The sequence below is a fragment of the Poromitra crassiceps genome, assembly GCF_964638095.1.
Source record: "Poromitra crassiceps genome assembly, chromosome: 5".
Taxonomy (NCBI): Eukaryota; Metazoa; Chordata; class Actinopteri; order Beryciformes; family Melamphaidae; genus Poromitra; species Poromitra crassiceps.
The window spans coordinates 39,783,689-39,802,751 of NC_139642.1; the positions used below are offsets into that span (position 1 = coordinate 39,783,689).

The 19,063-nt window shown below is 45.1% G+C and overlaps 1 protein-coding gene across 4 annotated transcripts in view; it reads left to right on the forward strand.

Annotated features, from left to right (window-relative positions):
* The window catches only part of nbeab (neurobeachin b), a gene marked incomplete at both ends in the record, with an annotated part of 283,508 nt that overhangs the window by 237,694 nt on the left and 26,751 nt on the right, over positions 1 to 19,063 (forward strand). For all 4 annotated transcript variants that reach the window (XM_083636986.1, XM_083636987.1, XM_083636988.1 and 1 more), the window contains 3 exons: positions 5,624 to 5,736; positions 17,565 to 17,705; positions 18,819 to 18,938. In XM_083636986.1, the coding sequence (XP_083493112.1) occupies positions 5,624 to 5,736; positions 17,565 to 17,705; positions 18,819 to 18,938 (374 nt within the window). The remainder of the gene's footprint in view (positions 1 to 5,623; positions 5,737 to 17,564; positions 17,706 to 18,818; positions 18,939 to 19,063) is intronic.

The following is a 19,063-nucleotide window of genomic DNA, read 5'->3' on the forward strand; positions in this document are numbered from 1 at the left end:
TCGTGCTCGAGTTCGATACATTATTGTCAGCTAATTAGATGTAAGGCAGACAGAAAAACATGCCCAAAATTCATTAAAAATCCCTGGTAATGACCTGGGCTGACAGGGATGTCAGAATAGTGTGGGGTGGCAGACAGGCGGGGGGTGAGGAGCTGGGGAGAGGTGCGAAGGGGAAGTGGTCTTCTAATTAAACACTATTCCACTGTTATTAACATCCTGCCACCCAACTCAGGCATTAGCGCTAGCTGCACCCCCCCCCCCCCCCACCCCCCCATCTTATCCTCCATGCTCAACCCGCCATGCTCCATGTTTCCTTTTGGCTGTGTGGCATTAACCTGTATAATTATACGCTCGAGCTTCCTCAAGACCCCGGCTACTCTGTAGAAACCTCCTCACATAGCCTGTATCAGCGGCTCAGCTAACGCCAGCATGCTTCACTCTGGGAGCGAAAAGAGACACAGGTGCTAGACTGGGTGAAGTTGAACATATCTTGTAAGTGATGATGAGAAACACATTCCGGTACACTAGAGAGTAGGTATATGAAAGATAATAATAATGATAATAATAACTGTAACAACAACAACAACTTTGTTTACTCTAAAAAAATAGATGATAGTGTTGATTCATAGCCTTGGATTTGTGAGCTATTTAGTTTGAGTTGTCTGAGAATGAGTGCTGCCTCCTCTTGACACTGGTTTGAATGGAAATCACACAAACACACTAAAGCAAGTGTCTGGCCACTAAATGAGTGCCTGTGAGTTGAGTGAGGATTATTTTTCCCCTAATACACATATCATCGTGGAAACAACGGAATTAGCTTTTTCAAACACCTGACATTTGTGACTCTGCTGTGAAAACTTAGAAGTTCATTAATATTCAGTTTTGTCCAAAATCATTTTTATTCGTTAATTTAAAATCAATCATAAACAAAGTGCAGTAGACATTACCCACTTTTACGTGGTTGTATTGCTGTGAAATAATTACTTACAGTATGTTTACTGCTTGTATTCACACAGTTCTACAATTAGTGACTCCAAATGGGAGAAAAATCAGAGTCCACATTCATCCTACTTGTAAATACCACTAGGATGTTGATGTGAATGTTTTCTCCCTGTCAGCAGGTGGTATTTACGGTAGACATGAACACAGCATAAGCCCGTGGGAAGTAAGGATAGCCCTCTGGGACAAACAGAGCTGGCATAGATTTGGTTCAATACAGCAAAGGCCTCGGGAGGAAACACATGCCTAGCACAGGCTGCTGTGCTATGCCTTAAATGATTGGGCTGTAAAGATGAAATACCTCCTGAGTTGTCTCATTGTGGCTCGTCTTTCATGTGGGCTGAGGGTGAGCGACACTTTATCGCTGCTGGAAGTGTAGCTGTTGCCTCTGACAACTCAGAGTCATATCAGTTTTTATTACCATGTTTAAATCTTCTGGCCATTATGGATATACATATGTTTTTTATATCCTACAGAGGATTGAATTGACTCAAAGTTGAATTGTAGTTTTTGTTGAAGTGTGAGTCAATAGGTTGCTTGTATACGTTTCAACTTGTTGGTCAAATCTATTCTGTCCATCATGCCTCATCCAACTTATGTGTGAAGCAAGGGTATGCATTATTGAGTAGCCAAAATATCAAATAAAATCAAAATCATAGGTAACTGAGTTTTCCCATCAACATCAATGTCAATAGTTATGGCTTGAAGCTGCTAATGCATTTAGTGCTGATAATAAACGTGACCCCGATAATAATTTTAAATTTGACCATTTATATGCAATAATAACAACAGTAATAATAGTACTAATAGAAATCTATCTATCTATCTATCTATCTATCTATCTATCTATCTATCTATCTATCTATCATCATCATCATCATCATCATCATCATATAAATGGGAGCTACTGTAGGGCTCTGTCTGTTTGTTTGTTTGTTTGTTTGTTTCTCTGTCCCACTGTGATTATCCCACTGTGATGTCATAAATCCCACTGTGACATCACTAGTGATGTCATAAATCCCAGTGATGTCATAAATCCCACTGTGACATCATCAGTGATGTCATCCGAGCTGCGTATGCGAGCTGCAGGGCCAGCTCGGCAACCTGCAGGGTGGGCGAGGCCGCACCGTGGGCAAGCCTAGGAATCGAGCGCTGCCTAGTAGTAATAATAAACATATTCATGAAAATAAATAAATTGTAACATAATCAAAGCAAATGTGTGCAGCAGTGTCTCTTTCCTCCACTATCCCTGTGGAATGATGCAATAACGTGCAACGTTGTACTCACCATTGAATTCCAAGTGGAAATATGTCTTTCTGTCTCAGGACAGCGTAGTCTGTATTCGTTTACATTCTCTACTGCTCCCTTTAGCACGAAACAAGCGAGAAGCATTCACTCTCCCTCAGGAGTGTGATGTCACACCTCCAGCTGGAATAGAATAGGAAGCTAACAGGGGCACCTGGGTAGTGCAACGGTAGATGCCTACCAACACGAGGGTCGCAGGTTCAAGCCCTTGTGTTGCCTCCTCCAGGGGTCCATCCTGTACAAGCACAATTGGCCATTTCTGCAGGTGGGAAGCCGGATTAAGAGTATGTGTCCTGGTCGCTGCACTACTGCCTCCTCTGGTCGGCCGAGGCGCCTGTTTGGGGGGATGGGAACTGGGGGGACTAGCATGATCCCACACGCTACGTCCTCCTGGTGAAACTCCTTGCTGTCAGGTGAAAAGAAGCAGCTGGCTCACTACACATGTATAATATATGTATAGGTATTGATATTATTATTATTAAGTATGTGGTAGTTTACAACTCTCCCCAGATCGGCAGTGGGGGTGGAGCAACGACCGGGACAGCAGGGAGAATTGGAAAAGTACAATTGGGGAGAAAATGGGAGATACATCTGGAAAAAAGTGAGTCTGCAGGAGTACTTTCTGGGGGAAATCTGCCGTTCTATTGCACTGAAAAAGATATGATTCTTTAGATTCAAGTGTTGCTTAATTTTACAGTTCAGTTGGATCCTTGTTACAGAGACCGTTGGAATGTTTTATGTAGTACCTTTGAAGAACATGTAGAGCACAAGCTGACCGAATTGCATGGAAAAGGAAATATCCAATTATGAAGAATATGGAAAGAACCTGGTGATACCACAGGAACAATCAATGCTTCCTTTTGTAGTACTCTTTACTAAGTAGGCTACTAAGTACTAAGCTAATGAGTGAATTATAATGTTTTGCTTCGTACCTTTGCAGTACATGCATGGTATGTGTTGGCCTTAACTGAATTTAAAGGGAAGTAACCAATTATGAAGGATATGCTCAGACTCTGGCAATTCCATGGAAACAAGTAGCACATTCTTTGACAGTCCACCTTGGTTTAGATGTTTCTTAGGGATGCACTGATCCGCACATGTCGCCATTCAGCACAGATGAATCTCAGAAAACAAAATGTATGCAGCTCTGTAATAATATACCCAGCATTTAAGAAAATGTTCCATGAAGCTAGAGGAAAAGTATGTGGTCTGTCCAGAGTTTGTACACAGACATTTTTAGTATAATTCCCAAAGCTTGCGTAGAAACCGTTTCTTTTTGTCTTTCTTTCTTGAGAGAGGACAGCCCAGGCGAATAAGATATGTGAATCCGTAAATCAAGTGGTATTTCCCTTTCAGAGGAGGTGAAGCAATAATATTTTGCACAATGCTGCAATAGCTGCAGAATGTCACAGCTTCAGGGCAATAGGCCAAAGAAAGAAGAATAAGAAGCCAAAAGAGGAGTGTTTTTTTTCTTTTTCTTTTTTCAATTTTAACAATATACAAACAAAACAAACGAACAAGCTCAGACACAGAAAAGAAAAGAAAGAAAGAAAGAAAAAGAAAAACATAATAATCAACAATTATAATGTGCTACCGTCCATAGTGTGCTTATGTGCTTGTAAGAAACGTTGCACATGGGGTCCCACTCAGGGGGTCCAAGGGAAACCAATTGGACAAGTCACCTACTGCCCCCAACCTCGTCGAGGTATGCCAGAAACGGGTTCCCAATTAGTTTTAAACTTTTTAATTGAGTTGGCTCTCAGGGATCTGAGCCTCTCCATCCTTATGACAGAGCTCATGTCCGTCAACCACAGTTGGAAAGAAGGTGAAGAGGGGGACTTCCATTCTTTCAGGATTCGTTTTTTTGTAACAGTTGTCCCCAGTGTCAGAGACTGTTGAAAAGAGGAGTGTTTCTAGACTGTTGGAAAAGGACTTCCCCCCACACTAAAACATACAACTTCATGAGCCGGACAATGATTTAAATACAGTAAAGAATGGATCAACTATATATAATTTTTATTTTGCAAATCTATCCATTAAGACTTACCGGTAATGGACTAATGGGCTACTTAATGATTAAGTAGTCCAAGTGGTTAAGTTGATGTTTTAGGCTACCCCCCCCCAAATAAAATTCTTCAAAAATGTGTTGACAGAATGAATTTGGAGTCCTGCAATGCTATAAATAGGCGTAGAGTTTTCACATACTGTATATATTTTATGTCAGATTTTGCAAGCAGTAGGCAGCCAGGCATATTGAGAATAGTTCCTGTTCATGCAGTTATTTGCTGACTCACTTCCAATTTTGGAACAGTTATCACAAACCTGTATTACAGCTGGCCACGACCTGACCTCAACTGCTGGACCAGTGTCCTCTTCAAAAGAACATTCATGTGGGGGCGTCCCGGTGCCCCACGTGGTATAGCGTGCGCAGCGCTTAGTACGCACTCTATACCAGGTGCTTAGTACGCACTCTATACCAGGTGCTTAGTACGCACTCTATACCAGGTGCTTAGTACGCACTCTATACCAGGTGCTTAGTCCCAGGTTCCAAACCGACCTGTGGTCCGTGGTCCTTTGCCGCATATCATCCCCCCCTCTCTCCCTCCAACAGCCTATCTCTCCTGTCTACATACATTACTGTCCTGTCTAATAAAGGCCCAAAAAAGTAATCTTAAAAAAGAAAATTAATGGGCATTTGTGGTATGTGGAAGACACAGTGGGGCTGTTTTCCCTGGATTTCCATTGACACATTTTGCCATCTGAAAGCCATATTCCCCCTGCTAGAGCCTGGAGAGGAGGCTCACATATGGCCAAGCAGCGGAGGAGTCTCACACTGACATATCTGGCGTGTGGTGTCACGGCCTCCAGAAGAATCTATATCTCTCTAATTACATCCACACCCCAACGAGTCAGAGACAATTACTGTATGTTCTGTAGAAACTTAGACGCCACCTCCTGAGGCCTCCGTCACCCCGCTGCCCGGCCGTACAGTACGCGCAGCGGGCGGGGGGCACGGGCGGGGGGCACGGGCAGCGAGCGGGGGGCACGGGCGGCGGGCGGGGGGCACGGGCGGCGCACTAAACATTGGCACAGGGCAGCAGTGAGCGCTCTATTAGTGGAGGTGTTGCCATGGCAGACGCCCTATGAGACCGGATGTGGGCTCTGATTGAGGGTTCTGAGATTCGGGGGCTTGTTGGAATGTTTCATGCTGCGTCCCCAAAGTAACCGAAGCCTGGTGTGCATGTGCTCTTTCACCCCCCCCTCGGTTCCCTTGCAGCCCTTCATCACTCACAGATTTCTGTCTGCTCTGTCCGTCTAGGGAGGACGTACAATGACCTGAACCAGTACCCGGTCTTTCCCTGGGTCCTCACAAACTACGACTCGGAGGAGCTGGACCTGACCCTGCCAGGGAACTTCAGAGATCTCTCCAAGGTACCAAGTCATCTTACCATGTGCCTCGGTGTGACTGGGGGGTGGAGGAGGGGGGGCAAGCAGGGGGGGTGGGCAAGCAGGAGCAGCCGGCAGGGGGATTTCCTTATTAAGTCCCAGACTGTAAAAGAAAACCATATTCAATGGGAAATAATGCAGACATCATGTGCACATTCTGAACTCGTGAATGCAGAAAGTGGAAAATGCTGACCATGTAACATACTGAAGTGCACAGAAATACCATCTCTAAATGTGTCCCCAATTTATTTGGTACTATATTGTCTCAGCCCATAAACAAGTTTGCAGTGTCTTCTTAAAAAATGGCTTCTACACTTTCACCATTAGAGGAACTTATTCATTTTATATCATCATGTGCACCATCACTATATAGTACCGTAGTCACAGTTAATCGCTATTTTGGCATTCTTTTTTTGATGGACCATTTTAACCAGTAATACTTATCATGATTTCAGCAGCACATCTGTACAGGCGCGCACAAATCAAATACTCTGTAATGACCATGTGCACCTTTGGCACACTTTAATAGCTAATTTTGATTTATGATTATGAAATGTCCCCCTTAAAGAGACAGTTCACCCCAAAATCAAAAATACATATTTCCCTTCTTACCTGTAGTGCTATTTGTTCATCAAGATCATTTTTGGTGTGAGTTGCCAAGTTTTGGAGATATTGCGTGCATGTCTGTGTAACCGAGGTGAAACAGCGCGGATTCCTCGTGAGTGGTAGCGAGTGGATTGGTTAAACTCACTCCCCAGTATAAAGGCATGTTAATCAGCTCCGCCAAAGGGAGCTAGTTCTCTTGGTGTTGCGGTTAACATGTCGGACTCCCAAGCCGAAGGTCGGCGGTTCGTATCCCACCCCTGGACAAGCCCTTAACATGGGTTGCTGCAAGTACCACCTACACAACGCCGTTACATCTGTCTTCTCTCAAATACAATGGAAGTGGATGGCACTTGGCTTGTGGTGTTCAGAGGGCCAAGAATACATTTGAAAAACTGTTTGTGACCGAACTAGACCCACTAGCTGCTAGCTACCTAACCAGCAGCTAGCAGCCGAACTAGCTAGCTAGCCGCTAGCAGCAAGGGGGTGTAGTTCAGTCGAATGAAAATTTGTTGTGAAAGTGCTCACAACAGGGCTCCCTTGTAAAAGAGATGAAAATCTCAATGGGACTCTCACCTGATTAAATAAAGGATAAATAAATAAAATAAAATAAAAATAAAACAAGGTTTGTTGATTATCTCGAGTAACTGGTCATGATTTCTGGAAAGAGACATTACTATTGAGTTTTAAATGGGGTTTTTTTGGCGCTTTGAGCACAACAAGCCGAGTCCCATCCAGTTCCATTTTCTCGGAGAGGAGGCAGACATCTCTACGGCTGATATCTCTAAATATCTCTAAAACTTGGCAACTCACAGCGAAACTATCTGAATGCACCGCAAGTAAGAAGAAAAATATGTATTGTTGATTTTGTGATGAACTGTCCCTTTAAGTCATTTAAGTCTCGAAGTGGATGCTGCCTGGATTGACTTTTCTCAGATGAACTTGGAAGGTCATAAATGCAGCGCTGCAGGAATCGAGGCCATTGAAAGTGTTCTAGATGTGATGGGTGAAAAAACGCCTCACGTCCAGCTGTGCAGTGGACAGACTCCTGCTAATGCTGCCAAATCACAAGGGTTCAGACGAGACGCGGTGACACTAACGCCCCGCCAACCCTGGGAGAGAAAGTCTGCCATTGTGTTTCCTCTGCCTTTGACTGAAGGGGAAACAGGCAGCAGATAACTCAGTGGCCTGGTTTACCATCCCCACTCTCTCCCTCTCCCTCCTCTCTCTAACTCTCTCTCTCTCTCTTTTCTCACTCTCTCTCCCTCACTCCCTCTCTCTCTCTCTCTCCCTCACTCTCATCCCTCACTCTCTCTCTCACTGCAGCTCACAGGCTCACTGACCTGAAAACAGCCGCATTCCTGTCTGAGCTTTCTCCTCCTCGCTCGCTTTATCGCTCCCTCATTCCCCTCGTTTCCCTCAAAGCGCCGACACTCTGACTCAGGGCTTCACTTTGCCATCTCAGTTCCCAACAGTTTGTATCAATTTTCTTTCTGTCCTTTTAAGACATGTGTGCGTGCTGGGTTTTATAGCAACCCCCCTTCCCCCCCCAAAAGGGGGGGTTACTGTGAAACAGTCAAAGGATCATGGTCAAGTTAGAGAGAATGTTGTGAATTTACAGAATGCGTTCCCACCGCTCCGAGGCACGTCGTCATGCTGCAGCATCCCGAGGGCGTTTTGGACACACCTCTCTCTCTCTCTCTCTCTCTCTCTGGTGTGTCTTGCCATCATCTCAGTCGTCTGCTTGAGCCCGTGGAGAACCAGGTGGGCTGAGGGGTGTGCATCTTGCTGTTATCTCAGTTCTTGTCTGCTTGAGCCTGTGGAGATCCAGGTGGGCTGAGGGGTGATCTCTCTCTCTCTGGTGTGTGTCTTGTCGTCATCTCAGGCCTCGCCTGCTTGAGCCTGTGGAGATCCAGGTGGGCTGCGGGGTGGAGGGTGTTGGGGTGTTGGGTGAGCGGGGCTGAGCCATGTGCAGCCCTCCTGCCCTGGGGAGACAGTTATATATTGTAATGTATTCCAGTGACATCCTCCCATGCTGTTTACAGGGCTGAGCTGCCTTCATTAGCATGAGTTCACAGGCCCGTGTCTCCTGACAGTTGTCCTTGGAACCCCGGGGCGCTCTCGCCTCCAAAAGTTCACAGCTAGAGGAGCAGGCAGGGCCAGCGGCCCCCACACCTCCTCTCCTCTCCTCTCCTCTCCTCTCCTCTCCTCTCCTCTCCTCTCCTCTCCTCTCCTCCTCTCCTCTCCTCTCCTCTCCTCTCCTCTCCTCCTCTCCTCTCCTCTCCTCTCCGCTTGGTCTGCCCTTTTGTTCAATTATGGATCAGAGCGAGCTGTACAATCTCCAGAGACTTGTTTATTCTGTATTAGGTGTGTGTGTGTGTGTGTGTGTGTGTGTGTGTGTGTGTGTGTGTGCGTGTGTGTGTGTGTGTGTGTGTGTGTGTGTGTGTGTGTGTGTGCGCGTGCATGGGAGAATGTGCAAATTGCGGGTGTGTGTCTGTTTAAGCCATGTATGTCTCGTGGGTGTGGCTGTGACATTGTGTGTATGTTTGTATGTATGTATGTGTACAATATACATGTATGCCATGATGTGGTGGCTATATTTAACTTATTTACTACCCTATATTTGAGTTTACTTTGTGTATTTTTTGTGTAAGTTGTTTCCTGCTGGCAAGTATCACCTCCTTTAATCTCCCTAGAGCTCAGTGAGCTACAACTTAACCTACATAAAGTGGGGAGAATTCAAGCAGTGATTCTCAACCTTTTTTCATATCAAGAATCAAGGAATTATCAAGGAATTTAGTACACATTATTAGGGCCGCAGACCTCTATTCAATGAGATTTTTGTTCTCAAACCCAATATTTGAAATATTTTAGATGTGATTATGTTGACCGCAGGGGTCAGCCAATTACTTCCAATTGTGTTTCCACTTGCTGTGGCATTACAGTACCTATTGTGTTGATACTGTTATCGGCCTAGAATCATCTGCCACTCAATATGAAATTGCAGCACTAGCGCCTCCTCTGGTTGGTCAGGGGGCCTGGTCGGGGCGGAAGGGAACGGTGGGAATCTAGTGGGAATAGTGTGATCCTCCCATGTGCTACATCCTGCCGGTGAAGCATGGTGCTAGTCTACGGCTCTCCCCAGATCGGCAAAGGGTGGAGCAGCGACCAGGGCAGCAGAGGGAAATTGGCCAAGTACAATTGGGGAGAAAATGTGGAAAAAATCAGAAAAAAGTGAAATTGCAGCCTGTTCTCACTTGAACGGCTTCCAGTGAGTCAGACTAGGTTTGAGCAGGTAAAACAGCCGGCGTTTTGAACAGGAAGTCGTAACACAACCGGGTCAAGTGGGCGGGGCTACATATGATCAAAATAGTAATTATTCTACCTTCTCAAATGTGTCTTGTAATCTTCATCAATTTGCTGGGGACCCCCTGGAAGCCCATCAAGGACCCCTGGTGGTCCCCGGACCCCATGTTGAGAATCACGGCATTCAAATATCCCTCAGCAACCTGTCAGTCAGTTGCCATAGGTTAATATTATTTATGTCTATGGTTAATACACAGGTTAAATTCTAAAGATTGTAAAGTGAACTATTACAGATCATCATGAATACACCTGGATCACATTCAAGTAATGCCACGGTGGCACTAGCAACGATTTGGGAGGATTTCTTTCTCCCTTCCCATGCTCATGCCTGTTCCTCCACATGTAAGAGCCATACCAGAAGCCTACTTGTCAATTTCAGGTGACTGCCACTTGATGGGCAGCATTGTTTGAAAGTGCAGGAGTGCCGTGCTGATATGCCAAATAATTTCCTCCCGAACCGACACACATCGGCAATTACCTGCTGGTTGGGCATTCAGTCAGCTGTGAGAAATGCAACTGAACGGTGCGTGCCTTGCCTCAGGGCCAGACTAACGCATATTTTGATGTCAGATACGTTCATGTGGTGAAGTGTTTCATTAGATTCTAATGATTATTTCTTGACTGACTGACAGGTTGCTGATAGAAAGGGGAAGCTAATCTTCCTGGTAGCTATTAAACGTGTGTGATGGCAATTTATATAATTGCATAAGAAGCCAAACAAAGAAGATGTGGCATGGCGCTCATTTGGCTTTTGACTGAGGTTTATTAGATATATCCCCTTCAAAAACATCAAAATGCAAAAGCAGGACGTGGTAGTAGCAGGTGTACTGTATTATCCAAGCCACGTCATTTTCTCTTTACTTAAAAATAATAAATTTCCATTGATAACATTGATAACCTTGATAACCTTCAGAGAAATTTCAGAATGGCAATTTCAGAATATCACTTTTCAGTGTGTTTTGGATAAGCTGTGCTGAGATGGAGAAACGGCCCTATTTTAATATAAAAGCCGCCTCCTCAAAGGTTCTGCTGTGAAGGCTGAGCATCGCTAAGAGGTGCACTCTGGGTAACGCAGACAGCACCTGAATACTATAAAGACCTGTGAGAGGTGCACTCTGGGTAGGTAACGCAGACAGGGCCTAAATACAATAAAGACCTGTGAGAGGTGCACTCTGGGTAACGCAGACAGCACCTGAATACTATAAAGACCTGTGAGAGGTGCACTCTGGGTAACGCAGACAGCACCTGAATACTATAAAGACCTGTGAGAGGTGCACTCTGGGTAACGCAGACAGCACCTGAATACTATAAAGACCTGTGAGAGGTGCACTCTGGGTAACGCAGACAGCACCTGAATACTATAAAGACCTGTGAGAGGTGCACTCTGGGTAACGCAGACAGCACCTGAATACTATAAAGACCTGTAAGAGGTGCACTCTGGGTAACGCAGACAGCACCTGAATACTATAAAGACCTGTGAGAGGTGCACTCTGGGTAACGCAGACAGCACCTGAATACTATAAAGACCTGTAAGAGGTGCACTCTGGGTAACGCAGACAGCACCTGAATACTATAAAGACCTGTGAGAGGTGCACTCTGGGTAACGCAGACAGCACCTGAATACTATAAAGACCTGTGAGAGGTGCACTCTGGGTAACGCTGACAGCACCTGAATACTATAAAGACCCGTGAGAGGTGCACTCTGGGTAACGCAGACAGCACCTGAATACTATAAAGACCCGTGAGAGGTGCACTCTGGGTAACGCAGACAGCACCTGAATACTATAAAGACCCGTGAGAGGTGCACTCTGGGTAACGCAGACAGCACCTGAATACTATAAAGACCCGTGAGAGGTGCACTCTGGGTAACGCAGACAGCACCTGAATACTATAAAGACCTGTGAGAGGTGCACTCTGGGTAACGCAGACAGCACCTGAATACTATAAAGACCTGTGAGAGGTGCACTCTGGGTAACGCAGACAGCACCTGAATACTATAAAGACCTGTGAGAGGTGCACTCTGGGTAACGCAGACAGGGCCGGAATACTATAAAGACCTGTGAGAGGTGCACTCTGGGTAACGCAGACAGGGCCTGAATACTATAAAGACCTGTGAGAGGTGCACTCTGGGTAACGCAGACAGGGCCTGAATACTATAAAGACCTGTGAGAGGTGCACTCTGGGTAACGCAGACAGCACCTGAATACTATAAAGACCCGTGAGAGGTGCACTCTGGGTAACGCAGACAGCACCTGAATACTATAAAGACCCGTGAGAGGTGCACTCTGGGTAACGCAGACAGCACCTGAATACTATAAAGACCCGTGAGAGGTGCACTCTGGGTAAGGCAGACAGCACCTGAATACTATAAAGACCTGTGAGAGGTGCACTCTGGGTAACGCAGACAGCACCTGAATACTATAAAGACCCGTGAGAGGTGCACCCTGGGTAACGCAGACAGCACCTGAATACTATAAAGACCTGTGAGAGGTGCACTCTGGGTAACGCAGACAGCACCTGAATACTATAAAGACCCGTGAGAGGTGCACCCTGGGTAACGCAGACAGCACCTGAATACTATAAATACCTGTGAGAGGTGCACTCTGGGTAGGTAACGCAGACAGCGCCTGAATACTATAAAGACCCGTGAGAGGTGCACCCTGGGTAACGCAGACAGCGCCTGAATACTATAAAGACCTGTGAGAGGTGCACCCTGGGTAACGCAGACAGCGCCTGAATACTATAAAGACCTGTGAGAGGTGCACTCTGGGTAACGCAGACAGCACCTGAATACTATAAAGACCTGTGAGAGGTGCACTCTGGGTAGGTAACGCAGACAGCGCCTGAATACTATAAAGAGCTGTGAGAGGTGCACTCTGGGTAACGCAGACAGCGCCTGAATACTATAAAGACCCGTGAGAGGTGCACTCTGGGTAACGCAGACAGCGCCTGAATACTATAAAGACCCGTGAGAGGTGCACTCTGGGTAACGCAGACAGCACCTGAATACTATAAAGACCCGTGAGAGGTGCACCCTGGGTAACGCAGACAGCACCTGAATACTATAAAGACCCGTGAGAGGTGCACTCTGGGTAACGCAGACAGCACCTGAATACTATAAAGACCCATGAGAGGTGCACTCTGGGTAACGCAGACAGCACCTGAATACTATAAAGACCCGTGAGAGGTGCACTCTGGGTAACGCAGACAGCACCTGAATACTATAAAGACCCGTGAGAGGTGCACTCTGGGTAACGCAGACAGCACCTGAATACTATAAAGACCCGTGAGAGGTGCACCCTGGGTAACGCAGACAGCACCTGAATACTATAAAGACCCGTGAGAGGTGCACCCTGGGTAACGCAGACAGCGCCTGAATGCTATAAAGACCCGTGAGAGGTGCACCCTGGGTAACGCAGACAGGGCCTGAATACTATAAAGACCCGTGCGCGCTTTCTCTCCGTAATGGAGGCGTCTTCACCCCCACTCCCAGTCCAGTCGGGCTGTTTGGGAGCACATCTGCTTTGTTTTGACTTAGAGGAACTTGATTGCATTAGACTGCCAGGAGCTGCATGCGGCCCTGTCTCTGACGAGGCAAGCAAAAACCACGCTGACTTCTCCTGACAGAGCACCATAGCAGCATACTGTAATGTAATTTCCTTTGAAATATAAAATGCAATATGCGTCTCCTTGGGAGCTAGCTTAGATATAACCCAAACAAATGGAGGCATTCTCTGCACACTCACTCACCCACAGTCACTGTCGTCTCCCGCATCTTTGGAGTCCCACACCAGAAAATGATCCTAATTGGACCCGATGGCAAATCCAGGTTTGATCATAGTTTGTTTAGTTGTGTGGGTGTTTTCCACTGGGTCAGGTGTTATCTGTGGAAATGAACTCAGATGGGAGTAAGTGTGGAACTGTCTGAACCGTTTGTTTTTATTGTCTTGTATCTGTGATTAGCATGAGATGCAATGCAGTGAATAGGGAAGTGTGATTACTCTCTGTTTTGGACTGTTTTCATTTGGACTTAGCCAATCCATCATCTATGGATGGTGAGTATGAAGGGATATAAAGCACTTTGACGGCCCTTAGTAAGTGCTTAAATTGTTGTTGTTCGGTCCCTAAATAGCTAATCAGTCACACAAGTCCCCCAAATATATTTTAGACTGAGCTGTGGTTTTGATAGTGAGTATAACTGAAGGAATAGACACCCATTTTTCTGGTATTAAAGTGCTATTTGACTAGGAAATTGAACTCGACAACCTGACTGAGGTATATTCCATATTCCTGTCAGTGAAGCTTTGTGGAGAATTACAGTCTTTTGGACGAACCTGCAAGTAGCCTTCCAGTTTTGTTTACGCTTGAATTCTCTGCAGAACAACAGTCTGGGAACGACATTACACCAGGCCTTCACGTCCGTGCAGGTGGGTGTGCGTCCAGCCGTCCACCAGACCAACATGCAGTGGAAGTCGTGTCTCTCTCAAACCCACACCCTTCACAGGCTGCCCATGGTCCGGTCACTACATTTTCACAGGGCATCTGTTATTGGTTGGTTTTATATTTTGCTTTAGTGTCAAATAATTTACTTTATTGTCTCCCACCGGTCAGAGACCATGGAGGGAGACTATTCTATCTATATATCTATCTATACTATTCTATTATCAGTCTCGGCCCGTTTGTCCGTCCGTGCGTTCGTCCGTCACACTGTAATGTCCCAAATGTCCCAATGTAAAGTCCCAGAGCAGCCACATTTGGCAGGTGCGTTTCTATGCCACCCCCCCACTACTCAGACCCCCATGTGTCAACCAGATGGTGGCGCTATAGCAACTTCAATGGTTTTGGCCTATAAATTCTGAACCATATGGCACAATCAAAATTCAAGATATATATATGTATATATGTATACTGTATATATATACCGTATATATATACCGTATATATATATATATATATATATATATATATATATATATATATATATATATATATATATATACATGTCATGGTATATTAAACTAGGTAATAATGCTGTAACTCAAAAATGTCAGCTAATCAGCTATTTTGTGAGAAGTGGTTCTGATTCTTGTTACCTGGAGCGTTTTCTTAGTCCTCTCAAACTCCCATTTATATATCAACTGCTGCTTTATTTTCCTTATTCCTCACCTACTCTCACATGTTTTACCTGGACATTTCATGCAGCTCAGACCTGAACTAGTTCCACTAGCAGCTAGCAGGTTTTACAGAGTGTGAGACGTCTCGTGGCTTGCACCCCAATCCAGCTGGGCCAAGACGTCACATGGAAGGCTATTATCACCCCATATATCTACGCAGATCTCAATAAACTTCTCTTTCAGTCTTTTCAATTGTGCTAACACCAATGTGGACCGCTAGTAAATTGTATGGACAAAAAAAGAAGAAGAAGAAGAAGAAGAAGAAGCTAGTTTTGACTCCTGCATGTGTGTTGTGCCACACATGGAAATGACCATAATATTCAAAATGACCAAGACAAGTCTGTCTGTTGTACTGAGGTTGCACACACTGTATCTATCCAAAGGAATAACAGTTCAATTGTAATAATGTTACACCAAAGTGGCTTTATTTCTAGGCATCAGCCTCACGGACCATTTTGAATCGAGGGCTTTGTTTTGATTTCCCATGATGCACAAAATGTAGAACATGGCCGCCGTTCCAGCCAGTACTGCAGCATTCGGATACCAAGGCTGCCATTGATTACATTAGCAGCCTCCCTTCCCCCTCTGTCACCAACTCAGTGTTACTGAGTATATTAATATTGACTGCCAATATGCCTCCGAGGCGCTTATATTGGACAGGGTGATTGAAAAGGCAGAGAAAGCAATTTATTCACCGCTAAACGTATGTTTAATGGGAGTATAATTCTGTTGCCTTAAGAACACATGAAAATGAAACAGCCGCCAAAGGGCAAGAGCCCAATGATGGTGTCAGAACAATATTGAACTGATTACTGAGATTGTGGTTAAATAATGAGCCGTGCTATCCAAGTTTCAGCTGACCCTGGAATAATTGGGTGGATGTCAAATAAATATGGATTGCTGTTTGGCTTTTTTATTCTCACAATAATTACATAGCAGTTCATCAAAAGCAGAACATATTCAGCATTAGTATTTCCGAATATGAGTTGTTTTGACTTGTGTGATATTGTCACTCCTTTGACACAATCTTTTCTTTACTCATTTGGCATTTCAGACAACTGCGATATTGATGCTAAGCTACCGGTATTTGCCATTCTTACAGTGTGATATTGGGATCCCAATTCGGGAACTGTTTCCCCTCTACCACTGTGGAGGCTATTCATGTAAATAAAAAAATGACGTGGGACAGGTTCGCCCCTTGCCTCTGTGTGTGTATTTTGGTGAGCTTTCACTTTATTTGCGAAGGAGAGACCATTCCAGACAGCCAGTGAGATTTGTTCTGGTAACTCCCCATCCAGGATGCCCAGTAGCTTAGAAGGGCTCTGAACACAGATGGGGGCAGGATTGCTGAGCACAGGGTTTGGGGTAGGTGGGTGTGCTGGGTGTAAATCAGGTCAGCCAGGGTTAATCCACATGGATTACGCTCAACATTTAGCAGGAGACGCTCATATCTGCTTCCTCCTTCCTCAGCACTGCATCTCGCTCACCTCCTCCACCTCCACCCCTATAAATTTCAGATGGGAGACAGGGCAACAGGAACTTTTTAGGGTGGGGGAGAATAATGGGGTCTGACAGACAAATCCCAGAGTAAAGCTCCCCGTCTGCCCTGCGCTCTCCCCCGGTCTCTCTGCTGGCCTCCCCACACGTAGCCTAATGGAGGCCTGCTAAGACTCTGCAAGTTCAGAAGCATTTATATGAATTGCACTCAACACACAGGCACACATACTCCTTAACATGCTCCAGCCAAAGATTTTCATCTGAGAATTTAAGTAAATTCCCATTGCTGCTTCATTGCATACTATAATGTCAAATATAATTGCAATAGAGCCTTGTACTGTATTCCCTTATCTTAGCGTTAAAGGGCTATACTGACTTTTTGGAAGCGTTAGCATGTACAGCAACAGAACAAACTACCAGAGAAACAGAGATCATTTTGGTACCAATCCTGTCGTCACATAATGGGCCAAGCTCCCAAAACAAGTTGGTGTAGTAGTCCTTTGATCTTGTTTTAACTATAATGTGAAACATTTAGGAACGTGTTTGAAGCAGCTTCATGAAATATTTCAGAAAGTTTCTTATTGGCTTGCGCTAGCAATTGCAAAAAAATAAGAAAAAAATGAAAAGCAAACAACTTACACTATGCTTTCAATATGTATCTCAACAACGTAAATATTGTAGCAGGTGTGTTTTGAATGGACTCCAACAAAGCCGATTTCATATTTCATAATCAGAGCATTGCATTATGGGACAAGTGGTCAACAGCAGCAATGGATGTCACACAGTATTTGAGGAAATTATATTCAAAAACAAGTAGTGATGAATTCTGATTGTTGTCAAACCGATTTCATCACCAGGCCTGCTTCAACTTACTGAGGTCTCTGTGCCCTTTTTTTTTTTTTTAAATAGCGAGCATTATAGCTTAGAGGAAAGAACATCTCACAGAATTTTGTGCATTGCCTCAAGCTTACTAAGAGATGTCAATCAAAATGTTAACCCCTCTGAGTGCAGTTTGAGGTGGTTACCCTTCACAAAGCAGAAATGGAGAGGGAGATAGAAGCAAAAATGCTTTTGGGCTGCTTTGAGTGATTTCTTTAAGTCATACATTCTGTCAGCTAAACCCTATGGTTTAGTACACCAGTCAACAACAACAAACATTTTTTCCCCTTCCAGCCTGTTGGCGCTCTGAATCCTAAGCGTGCCGTGTTCTACGCCGAACGCTACGAGACATGGGAAGATGACCAGACACCACCTTATCACTACAACTCCCACTACTCCACTGCTGCCTCCACCATGCTGTGGCTCATCAGGATAGTGAGTAACATCGTTACCTCGTCCACACTCGCACGCATTATCGCCTTGTGCTCAACATCAAGGAATTAGGCAAGCATACGAATAAGGCTCGAGCCAAACCCGCTGCCGAAGAAAGCCTTTCATTTTTGTTTTTGAGTCTGCATTAGGTTGATTGTCACTTGTCAAACTTGATGATGCCGTTCCTTTGAGGTCTGTCGGCCTCTGCACAGGAAACAGCTCAAACATCTCACTTTGATTGGTCCTGAGCTAGACCAATAGCGCTGAGAAAAACGCATTTCACAGGCCAGTAAACTGGCATATGTGAACTAAATAAAGAGTGGCTGGGTAATGATTTACAGAGGCTGCTGTGACAGGTTTATGTGTTGCAGGCAACCCAGAGAGCGCTGGGAGACATGTCCATCAAGGTTACTGAGCACTGTCCTCATTTACTCTGGAGGAGGAGGTCCATGCACTCTCACCCAGTCTGCTCCCCGCCAGGCAGTGCCCCTCTAACCTCCACGGCTTCGTGGAGTTGGTGCACATTGGATTTGGAAGTCAGCGTATTAATTTGAAAGAGCTCAATGGGGAGTTTGTACTGTAGTTCTCCGTCCCCCTCATTAGTAGAGGGGGGCTGATGAATTGAAGGAGTTCCCCTGACAGTAGTTAGACCCGGCCGCCACGGGTTTGTTCCCCACAATCCCTTTCTTCCTCTGGTGAGTGATCCATCCGCTCCAGCCCACACAGTGCTGCTCGCCATCGCAGGCTGAGAACACCAAATCTGAGCCAATTACCATTACTGACTGTATTCAGGAAAAAGCTCTAATGAATTCTCCCTCAGGCGTGGATACAGTAAATGATTGAGGGATCCCCACAGAGATCCCTTCGTCTGGCACAGAAAAGAATAACAATGAAATAGTGCTGCAAATTGGGATTATTCTGTTTCAGTCCGATGCCGCCATGTATTTAGAATAAGTTGCATGGTAATCCTGCGAATTAAATTATTAAAGCCGTACTCAGATGTTGATGCTTGATGAATATCATCGTCACATGGAGAGGGTCAGAAAAGCAAACGGGGGACTTCTTGTTTGGGTGGAGATCTTTGAACTCTGTGATGTCTACTATGCTTTCTCCCAGGAGCCCTTCACCACCTTCTTCCTCAGTGACAATAACAACAAATTTGACCATCCTGACCGCACCTTTTCCGCCATTGTCCGCTCCTGGAGGAACTGTCAGAGGGATACATCTGATGTAAAGGTGAGAAAAACAACAAGGGCAGCTTCAATGCATGATGTGCTTTTATATAGGTACACTGTAACGGAAATAACATGTATGCCCCTAAAGAACTAGAAGTAATAGAATATATATTCTGTGATAATTGT